The following is a 12089-nucleotide window of genomic DNA, read 5'->3' as shown; positions in this document are numbered from 1 at the left end:
AAAATGACGAAACATATTTCGGGAGAACACCCGCACCGTAACACAACATAAACACAACAGAACAAATACCAAGAACCCTTTGCAGCACCAACTCTACAATATACCACCAAATCCCCGCCCACCTCATTTTAATTTTATTTTCAAATTTATTAGCCTGTGGAAAAAGTTAATGTTGGTATTTACCTCAGAAGGCTGCAAATAGAAAAGAGGCATTAATTTTTTAAGTTAAATTCTATTTAATATACCACTGAAGTTTTTTCCTTTGTTTTTTAAAAGTTGATTTTGCACTATTACGTTATATAAGCTCTGCCTGTTCCATGGGAGGAAGCCTGAGTACCCGGAGGGAACCCACGCAGTCACAGGGAGAACATGCAAACTCCACACAGAAAGAACCCAGGATTACTCAGGACCTTCGTATTGTGAGGCAGATGCACTAACCCCTGTTCCACCATGCTGCCATATTTAAGCCTTGCTTGTTTAATATTCATTGCAAAACTTGTTTGGGTCCCTATTAAAAGGCAATGTGTTCAACCTTGGCCCGCGGATTTGTTCAGTTTTAAATTTTGGCCCACTCTGTATTTGAGTTTGACACTCCTGATCTGAGAAGTATTGGGGGTAATCCCTCTTAGTGCCATTTTTAATAATGCTATTGAGAATGCCCCATGTTGCTCTCATATTATTTTTGTTCCTGTCCAATAATTCACTGTAATATTCTTTTCTACATGATCGTAGTATGTTTGTTAACTTGTTTTTATACTTTTTGTACTTAACTTCTGCCTCTGTAGTTCTTTGTACTATAAATTTTCTATATAGCGTATTCTTCTTCTTACAAGCATTGTTTAATCCTTTTGTCATCCATGGTTGATTATTCTTTCTCTTTTTACTACTGAGTTGTCTCCATGGACAATGTTTGTCATAAAGTATTATGAACTTGTTTAAGAAATGTTCGTATGCTTCATCAACCTCTTCTTCATTGTACACATTGTCCCAATCTTGCTTTTGTAGCTCCATTTTGAAAGCAATCATCCTCTTCTCTGTGCACAGTCTTTGAAATGTCCTTTTGTCTTCCATGTTCTTTTTGCAGTTTCCATCATATATTGTAAAAACTGGCAGATGATCCCTAAAGTCGGTTATAAGTAGACCACTTGTGGTGTTATTATCAAAATCATTGGTAAAAATATGATCAATAAGTGTGGCACAGTGTCCTGTGATGCTGCTTGGCTTTGTGATTTTAGGATATAAACTGATGCTGTACATTGTATCAATGAAGTCATCAATAAACTTTTGCTTGTTAGGGTTCAATAAGTCAATATTAAAGTCACCACATAAGAAAATTATTTTTTGACCATTGTCCATGTAAGTTGCCTTGATCCATTCTTCAAATGTTTCTATACTTGACTTAGGTGATCTATATATACAACTGATTACTATGTTTTTGCTATTTTCCTGACATATTTCAATGGTAATACATTCTAAGATATTATCTATAGCTAATGACATGTTTTTTACCACTTTGAGGTTCGGGTTCTTCATCACATACACAACTACTCCTCCTCCATTTTTGTTGGCTCTGTTCATGTAGTTTAGTTCATATCTTTCCAGATCAAAATCTATTCCTTTTTTTATCATCAATCCATGTTTCTGTGACGGCGATCACTTTGAAGGGTTTTTTGATGTATTTCAAAAAGTTCTTAATGTTGTTGTAGTTTGCATACAAGCTTCTGCTATTAAAATGAACAATTGACAATTTGTTATCACTTTTAATGATGCTATTGTATTGCTCATCTTTGTAATAAAAACAATTATTACTAATGTGGGGGAAAAAAATTGTATCTGGATCTATATCGTTTTCCAAATCCTGGTTTTTGTGCTCTTTGTTGCAGAAGTTTTGTAGTTCCATATTTCCTTGCTCAACAATCTTTGATGTCGTTTCAATAATGTCTATAAGTGTAGATGGATGCAGTCCTGAATCTAGGTCTTCTTTTTTAGTCGTCCCTTGCAGCGTAGTAGTGTTGATGTTGAATTTAGGTGCTTGTTTTCTGTCAGAGTCCATTATCATCATTGCTGTGGAAGCTGTGTAAACTTCAAATTTGTCCAGGTCTTTGATGTCATTGACAACAATTACTCTTGCTTCTGGACCTCCATTCAGCTTGATGTAGATTTTACAGTTGGCGCTCCAAGTTCCCTGGATTTTTCCCTGCTTTCTCAAGTCGCGTGCTTTCTTGGCGATTCCAGCATTATGTTTAGTGAGATGCTCATTCATGTACACATTTGTTCCCTTCAGCTTCTTTCCCTGTCTCAGCAATGCCATTTTAGATTTTCTGTTTACGAGTTTCACGAGCACGACTGGAGTGGCGTTGTTGTCTCTTCTGTTCAGTGGGATGCATGTTTCGATGGTAATAATATCGATTTCAATTTCCTTTGATTGCAGAAAGTTGACCACTTGCTGTTCTGCCGAGACAAGGTCCATTTCATCTGGTTCACCTTCATTATTCACAGCCTTCGCATAGGATCTTGGTTTAATTCGGTGCCTTGTCACGATGATATCATTCATTCGTTTATCCTGCTCCATTTCATCTATGATATTCCACAGCATGGAGTTGTCTTCTTGAAGGGTCTTCATTTGTTGGCGCATATCTTCTTGAAAGGTCTTCAATTGTTGGCACATATCAGAGACTTCATTTTTTCTGGTGATGATTTGAGTTTGCAGACTTTTCACATCTTATTTGTGTTCTTCCATTGCTTTTTTCAGATCTTTTTTTATTTCTTTCATTTCTTCTTTCATTTCTTTCCAATCTTCTTTTAATTCATGGAGTATTTTTAGTAGTACTCCTTCTTGATTCCCATCATGTCCTGTTTCCAGTCTCAAATCTTGGTCCCAGTTGTGTCCTGTGTCGGCTGACACGAAGGTTTTGGGTTTCAGTCTTCTCTTTAACTTTTGGCATTGTGGCAGATCGATGACATCAGTGACTCTTGTGTCTTAAACGGCAGTTACTTTAGCAACTTGCAGCACGTTTAACTTGTTTGTTCCAACAATGCGTGCATTGCGTTGTTCACAGATCGATTTCAGGTGTTAGTCTGTCAACTTATAACACTGCGACGTTGGAAGCACTTTAAAACAGCTGTAAACTCGCCGTAGCTTTTGGTTGCTAGGCAACCGCTTTGAGCTGCGTTAAGGCGCCGATGGCTTGAGGCAAACGGCTCTTCCAACTTGCCTCATTTCAGCGTATCAGTGCCTCACAACTGACCAAAATGAGGTCAAGGATGCCAGGTGACTCTCCTGTGGCTGTGATCGCAAATCAGTTGTCAAAATCTTCAGAATAAATAAAAAGTCCGGTAGCAAAAGCGGAGCCTTTTTCTTTTGTGTCCTTTCTCGTGAACAGGAAGTGACGTATTAGTGAGTTTAATATTACCTGATAGTTGGAGGGGTGTGTCCACGGGTGTCTTGAGGCCAGTCTCTGAGGGAAGTCGACGGCAGCTGTATGGATGGCGCAAGTTCAGCTGATCTCCGGTAAGAGGTGACTTTTTAACCACAATTTTCTCACCGAAACCTGCTGGTTGACATTTGGTCGGGATCCATGTTTGCTTGACCGCTCTGATCCATAGTAAAGTTTCACCTCCAGGAATTTTAAACATGGAATCACCGTGTGTTTGTGTGGCTAAAGGTTAAAGCTTCCCAACTCCATCTTTCTACTTTGACTTCTCCATTATTAATTGAACAAATTGCAAAAGATTCAGCAACACAGATGTCCAATATACTGTGTAATTACGCCATTAAAGCAGACAACTTTTAGCTGTGTGTGGTGCACCGCTAATATTTCCTTACAGTCCATGACGTTTTCACCAATAAACTCCGCAGGAAATTTAAAATTGCAATTTAGTAAACTAAACCGTCCGTATTGGCATGTGTTGCAATGTTAATATTTCATCATTGATATATAAACTATCAGACTGTGTGGTCGCTAGTAGTGGCTTTCAGTAGGCCTTTAAATGAGTGCTTGTGTCAGAGTCTTAAGTGTATTTCTACCCACCAGCGGGGTGATCCTACTATATAAGAAGTAAGGGTGTATGGAATGCCGGTATTGGTAAAGTACCGTGATACTATCCATCCATCCATTTTCTACTGCTTGTCACGTTTGGGGTCGCGGGGGGTGTTGGACCCCATCTCAACTGCATTAATCATATTCGGTACTAAACCGCCTCTAAAAAGTACTACTTCTATGTTTACATCAAAATGTTTTGCCATCACATCTTCTTTCGTTTTTTTATTTGTAATTATTTATATTATGTTTATAAACTCAGGAAATATGTCACTGGACCCGTGAGGACTTTGAATATGACCAATGTATGATCCTGTAACTACTTGGTATCAGATTGATACCCAAATTTATGGTATCATCCAAAACTAATGTAAAGTATCCAAACAACAGAAACATAAGTGATTATTACATTTTAACAGAAGTGTAGATAAAACATGTTAAAACAGAAAATAAGCAGATATTTACAGTTAATGAACAAGTAAATTAATAATCCATATTTTACCACATGTCCTTAATAATTTTGACCTAATAATAATAGAATATAAATGACACAATATGTTACTGCATACGTCAACGGACTAAATTAGGAGCTTTTCTTTATATACTTACTACTAAAAGACAAGTTGTCCAGTATGTTCACAAACTTGCAATAGGAAACATGTTTAATGTACCCCAAAACATTTTTTATTTAAAAAAGCCAATAATGCACTTTTCTGTGATCCCTTTTTTTTAGAAAAGTATCAAAATCCATTTTTGTAAAGGTCCCGGTACCAAAATATTGTTATTGGGACAACATTAGTAAGAATATAATTTGTCGGTTGATTCTTTCACTACCTGAGTAGTCATTTTTTCACTGGAGAGATTAGTCTCTACGATGCAGCCAAGAAAGTTAATCTAATTTTTGTTTGTTATAATATTGTCACCCACTTTGACTGTGAAGTTATTTACTTTTCTGAGGTTAGGAATTGACCCAAAGACCTGTGTACTTGCAAGTACCGAGGCAAGTCTTATTTCAGCAGTTTGTCATTGAAAGCCTTGCTAGTCTAGGTCTTGAGGATTCTAGCTTCTCTTGTTTTGTGGCCGTTAGCCTCGGTTCTGTTCTTCATGGGTACAGAAAATGATGGAATGATCACTTAAGCCGCACACAGTAGTTCCACTTGTGGTGATCTGAGACTGGTCAGAAGTAACAAGGAGGTCTATGAAGGTTTAAAAGAACTCACTCACCCCGGTAGTTTGCTTAATGAGCTAAGTGAGACAATGTTGGTGGCACAGCTTAGTGAAGGTTTTAAAAATGGGTGCATCCTTTCAGGACATATCAGTGTTCCAGTCCCCAAGAAGTAAACCTGTATCAACATGTTTACATAAAACTCACACAGTCACTAAATACATTTTATACTGTAAACAAATCTAATCAAAGTTATAATTTCACTTCTTAAATCTGACTTACAAGTATCAATAAGTGAACGTAAACAATTATTTTCAATAACTAAAGTAGTCAAAACTTGAATTATTAAAAGAACATAAAGGCGACTGACTTTCCTTCAGCGTGTCGTAGATGGTCTCCAATTCCTAAAGAGGAATTGTTGATGAAGATACTCCATAAAACAGCACATAGTAAAACATGTTTTGGTAAAAGTTCCTTTTGGCCCAGCCAACAAAATGACCTCAAGAAAGTATGTTGCATGATAACAAAAACATACCATGAATGTTTTTTTTGTTTTTTTAGTGATTTTGGAATTATATTTTTTTTATTTCCATGATATTGAAGTTATGGTAATGACAATATCATTATAATATTATGGTTAAGTTTACAGATAAAGTTTAGGTGTCATAGACCGTATACACAACACAATATTTACCCACTTTACATCAGTGAAGTTAAGAATGCTTCAATCAATGCTGCCTCGTACTTATACAAACTTTTCAAATTGCCCTCCATCAAATTTCCAAGTCTGTTTGTGTACTCACTACCACTTTTGAATTATTTTAGGAAAAAAGTAGGTATTTCCAGTGTTTTTATTGGTTGTTTTGCTACACACTTTTAACACAACACACAAAAGAACACAAATCATGTCATTGTGTTAACAGTGTCAGTTCAAAACTATTTCTATACTCTCTTTATCTTATTTACTTATTTACCCAACAGACGTCCAGAAGCCCCCTCACATTAAAGAGGAAGGGGAGGATCCACAGCCCCCCCACATTAAAGAGGAAGAAGAGGATCCACAGCCCCCACACATTAAAGAGGAAGAGGAGGAAGTGTGGATCAGTCAGGAGGGAGAGTGTCCTGTAGGGCAGGAGGAGGCTGATGTCAGCAAGTTTCCACTGACTGTTGTCTCTGTGAAGACTGAAGAGCATGAAGACAAACCACCTGAGTCCTCACAGCTTCATCACAGTCCAAGTAAGCTCAACATTATACAAGATTATACAAGAATGACAAACACATTTCAGGAGGACATTCTCACAGTAACACAACATAAACAGAACAGAACAAATACCCACAATCCAATGCATCCGTGACTATTCCTGGCTACATTATACACCCCGCTAGCACCAAACCCTGCCCCCCCCAACCCCGCCCACCTCAAGCGACACACGGGGGGGGGTTGGTGCCAGCGGGGTGTATAATATAGCCAGGAATTGTCACGGATGCCTGGGATTGTGGGTATCTGTTCTGTTCGGTGTTACTGTGAGGATGTCCTCCCGAAATGTGTTTGTCATTCTTGTTTGGTGTGGGTTCACAGTGTGACGCATATTAGTAAGAGTGTTTAAGTTGTTTGTATCACAACCTTGAGTGTAACCTGTGTGGCTGTTGACTATATGCCTTGCAATCTCGTACGTGTGATGACAGAAGCGGCGAAATGCATGCGTCGGGCTGGCACACAGATAGCATGGTGTAAAAGCGGGCGCGATGACATGTCGCAGAGGATGTTAAAAGTAAAGCCATCACGGCGCGCCCTCAATATTGTAGTCCGACTGAAAATCGGAGACTATTAGCCCCGGGTGATGTCCGGGAGATGCACCAAAATAAGGAAACCTCCCGAAATAACCAAGGGGGTCGGTGATTATGCAGCTGAGCCTCAGAGCTGCCAAAGAGCTGCATGCGGCTCCGGAGCTGCGGGTTGCCCACCCCTGTTCTAGATGTATTAAGAGTTTATTTACAACATTAATAATATATACATACTATGCCAAATTAAAAAAGGTAAGCTTTTAGTAAATTTGTTTGGGATTCTGTTTTTTGTAATTGGTTTTCAATCTTCATTATTTACTTCAAGTTATTACAATACCTCTGTCTCTCTCTCTTATGTATGTATATATATATATATATATATATATATATATATATATATATATATATATATATATATATATATATATATACATGTGTAGGTGTGGGAAAAAAACCACAAGACTACTTTATCTCTACAGATCTGTTTCATGAGGGGTTCCCTCAATCATCAGGAGATTTTAATGGAAGCATTCACATACAATGGTTTATATAGGGCACAGAGTGGGTGGGTACAGGCAGGCGTAGGGGTGTGGTGATTGGCTCATGTGTTACCTAGGAGGTGTTTCCGTCTATGGCGGCATGTTGAAATGATTTCACTGCGCTTGTTGAGGGATGATAGATCTGGATGATATATAATAAACAGTTTCTCTTTTAAGCATAGGTTGCATCTTTTATTACCACTGTTGTAAGGTGTGCTGGATGCAAGAATTTGCCATGTTATTGAATATTCAACATTATTGTCTTTGAGGTTCCAAATGTGTTTGCTGAGTTCTGTAGAATTCTGCAAAGTCTGGTTTCTAAAGGAGGCGTTGTGATTATTCCATCTTGTTTTGAACGCTCCTTCGGTTAATACTACGTACGTGTCGGATGTGTTAATGTCCTTGCGTATTACCTTTGCTTGGTAAACGACTGATGTCTGTAAGCACCTTCCGTTGAGAGGGCAATCAGGTTTCTTGCGACAGTTACATTCATTATTGGTTTCAGAGTCGTTTAGTCTGGGGGTAGGCAGTCCTGCCTACCCCCAGACTAATAATGAATGCACTATTCTCCGGATAATCCAATCAAAACATATATATATATATATATATATATATATATATATATATATATATACACACACACACACACACAGGACTGTCTCAGAAAATTATAATATTGTGATAAAGTCCTTTATTTTCTGTAATGAAACTAAAAACATGGAAATGTCAGACATTCTGGATGCATTACACATCAACTGAAATATTGCAAGCCTTTTATTATTTTAATATTGCTGATTATGGCATACAGCTTAAGAAAACTCAAAAATCCTATCTCAAAAAATTAGAATATTTCCAAGGACCAAGTAAAACAAAAAGATTTATAATAGCAAAACAAAATCAAACATTTGAAAATGTCTAATGCACTAAGTACTTGGTTGGGAATCCTTTCACATGGATTACTGCATCAATGCGGCGTGGCATGGAGGCAATCGGCCTGTGGCATTGCTGAGGTGTTATGGATGCTCAGGATGCTTCGCTAGTGGCCTTAAACTCATTTGCATTATTGGGTCTGGTGTCTTACAGCTTCTTCTTTACAATACCCCACAAATTCTCTAAGGGGTTCAGGTCAGGGGAGTTGGCAGGCCAATCGCGGACAGTAATGCCATGGTCAGTACACCAGTTACTGCTGGTTCTGGCAGATCATGCTGGAAGATGAAGTCATCATCTCCATAGAGCTTTACAACAGATGGAAGCATGGAGTACACAGCTGCATTGACTCTAGACTTGATTAAACACAGTGGACAAAAACCAGCAGCTGACATGGCTCCCCAAACCATTGCTGACTGTGGGAACACACTGGATTTCAAGCAACTTGGATTTTGCTCCTCTCCAGCTTTCCTCCAGACTATAGCGCCTTGACTTCCAAATGAAATACAAAATTTGCTTTCTTCTGGACTCTGGACCACTCTGCATAACAGTGTGGTACGCCAGCTGCACTGAAGCAGACAAACAGGCGAATTAGAGGGTCATAAAGTCTGCACAAAAAATTATCGGCTGCCCCCTGCCCTCCCTGAAGCATTTACATAACTCCCGTTGCCTCAAGAAAGCAAAAACCATCACCAAAGACAGCACACACCCTGGCTACCACCTGTTCCACCTGCTACCATCAGGCAGGCGCTACAGGTGCTACAGGTGCATCAGAGCCAGAACAAACAGGCTCAGAGACAGCTTCTTCTCCAGAGCTGTCACCATGTTAAACTCTAACTTCTAATAATAATAATAATTCACCCCTGTACAATATCATGCCCTAATACCCTACTGTGCAATACTGATTATTATTTATTACTTCCGTACTCTTGTCTTGTTCTGTATATTGTACAGTATTTTGTATTTCTACAGTGTTTTGTATATTGTACAGGATTGCTTTTTATTTTTATTGGATAGTAGTCTGTTTATTTCAATTGTTAGTTTTTCCTTTATTACCCTTTGTGTTATTTATTTCACCCCATATTTGTTCCCACAACCGCCACTCAAGTTGGAGTCTTTAATCTCGTTATATGCTAATATAATGACAATAAAGTCTATTATATTCTATTATATTCTATTCTAATTGGGCTTGCACGCTGTCAATTCAGGATATAGGGGGCGCTAAAGGCAGTGCCTTTATTGCACTCCTTGAATATTGTTGATCTGGTAAAAATTGACAGGGGCTTCGAGAGAATTGGTGCCCTGAAATTCAGGAGTCTCCCGGGAAAATTGGGGACGTGGGCAAGCATGACCTATCAAGCGCCGTTCAGATTAAACTCATGGGCCGCACCAACATAAAATTGTCACATCAAAGCGCGCGCCGCATAATAACGTTTCGCGGAACGCAATTTTGCCCGCGGGCCGCATGTTTGAGACCCCTGCTCTAAACCTAAACCAAAATCATAATGATCAAAGACGTCCAGCACATTAAGGTGAGTTAAAGTTCATGAAAAGTTTTACTGTCAAGCTCTTACAAACTGTTCTCAAACACCACACACATCATTGTTTTTGTTTTTCAAGATATAGATGGATGCTGTCTTTTTAATGTAGGTGGAGAAAATGAATAACTTTATAGGGGTGGGCCAAAGAAAAGGTAAACTAAATAAATGCATAACGTGGAGTGCTGTCTATTTGGCCTAACTCACCTGTGAATAGTTTGAATACTGCAAATTTCAATAAGTAACACCTCATTTGTGTTCTATGTTCTGCAGACGTCCAGCAGGTGTCAGCAGAGAGTCATGAAGAGATTCCCTCCAAGCAGCAGGAGTGGAGCTCCAGTGTGGGACAGAAGAAGCTCGAGCCCACTCATATAGAGGAAGAAGAGGAACTGTGGGAGCAGCTTCCAAGGTTGGAGGAGGTTAATGACGAAGATGATATAAAGTCAGAACCAGATAGCATCTTTGCTCCACTGTCAGACATGGACCACATGATGTCAGACTCTTCTGATCACAGTGACCACATCCAAAAACCTTTGAAGAGTAAAAATGACTCTGAAGGTGATACGAGACATCAAAATAACAGCAAACACTTTGACTGCTCTGAATGTGAAAAATCTTTTAGACATAAGAGTAATTTTACAGTACACATGAGAACACATACTGGAGAGAAACCTTATACTTGCCCTGTTTGTAAGAAGAGTTTCTCCAGAAAGCAATACATGACCACACACATGACAATACATACTGGAGAGAAACCTTTTACTTGCTCTGTTTGTAAGAAGAGTTTCCCCAGAAAGAATGACATGACCACACACATGAGAACACATACTGGAGAGAAACGTTTTGCTTGCTCAATTTGTGCTAAAAGATTCAACGCTAAGAGTATCATGACATTACACATGAAAATACACACAGGTGAGAAACCTTTCACTTGCTCTGTCTGTAAGAAGAGCTTCATCAGAAAGCATCACATGAACACACACATGAGAACACACACTGGAGAGAAACCTTTTACTTGCTCTGTCTGTAAGAAGAGTTTCTCCATGAAGCCTGACATGACCACACACATGAGAATACATACTGGAGAAAAACCTTTTACTTGCTCTGTTTGTAAGAAGAGTTTCTCCACAAAGCGTAACATGACCACACACATGAGAACACACACTGGAGAGAAACCTTTTATTTGCTCTGTTTGTAAGAAGAGTTTCTCCAGATGGCAACACATGACCACACACATGAGGACACACACTGGTGAGAAACCTTTTCCTTGCTCTGTTTGTAAGAAGAGTTTCTCCATGAAGCCTGACATGACCACACACATGAGAATACATACTGGAGAGAAACCTTTTACTTGCCCTGTTTGTAAGAAGAGTTTCTCCAGAAAGCAATGTGTGACCAAACACATGAGAACACACAATGGAGAGAAACCGTTTGTGTGATAAAACAATCAGGTTTAAGTATCAGGTCAGTAAACACAAGTGTGTAACAGTCATGGAAGCTGCAGGGATGTAAAAACACTCAAACGGTGATTGTGCTAAATGTACTTTAAAAACACAGGATGATTAATATGAACGTATATTTTATGTTGAATGTTGTGCTTCTTATCTTCTACTCTTATATGTTGTCCTGGAATGACTTTTTAAGTTGTGTGCATTTATTGAATATTATATATGTTGCTAAATTTTTATTCTATTTTCCCATTGTTAAAGAGAGGTCATCTTATTTCTTATTTTTTTTTCCAACACATTTTCTCCATTGCACTTTATTGATGTTATTTTCCAATTAAAAGTATGAATTAATAACATTGTTAAAAAAATTTGGACCCTAAGTTCGGACACAGATTCATCGTCATCGTCATCGTCATCGTCATCATCATCATCATCATCATCATCATCAGAATACTGGATGAAACTTTAACATTACTTTTTTTAATATAAGTGTGACCTCAATATTCCTCGATAATAAGTCTAAAAATAGAGATTTAAGTACCATATTAGAGTGCCTCTTGTAGTATTCCACCTCGCCACATTGTGAGAAGTGGGGGCTAGCAGTTGCATGTTTTTATCATGTTTTATCAGCGAGGAAGACAGCATTT

The 12089-nt window shown here is 38.5% G+C and overlaps 1 protein-coding gene across 1 annotated transcript in view; it reads left to right on the top strand.

Moving 5' to 3' along the window:
* Positions 1–11566, top strand: part of LOC133540240 (zinc finger protein 271-like) — a 44001-nt gene extending 32435 nt beyond the window's left edge. The window contains exons 5-6 of the mRNA XM_061882830.1: positions 6187–6441; positions 10268–11566. Coding sequence (XP_061738814.1) covers positions 6187–6441; positions 10268–11433 — 1421 coding nt within the window. The 3' untranslated portion in view covers positions 11434–11566. The remainder of the gene's footprint in view (positions 1–6186; positions 6442–10267) is intronic.
* The last annotated feature ends 523 nt before the right edge of the window (positions 11567–12089 follow it).

This window comes from Nerophis ophidion, linkage group LG21, assembly GCF_033978795.1.
Source record: "Nerophis ophidion isolate RoL-2023_Sa linkage group LG21, RoL_Noph_v1.0, whole genome shotgun sequence".
Taxonomy (NCBI): domain Eukaryota; kingdom Metazoa; phylum Chordata; class Actinopteri; order Syngnathiformes; family Syngnathidae; genus Nerophis; species Nerophis ophidion.
This window is presented reverse-complemented; position numbering and strand designations above follow the sequence as displayed.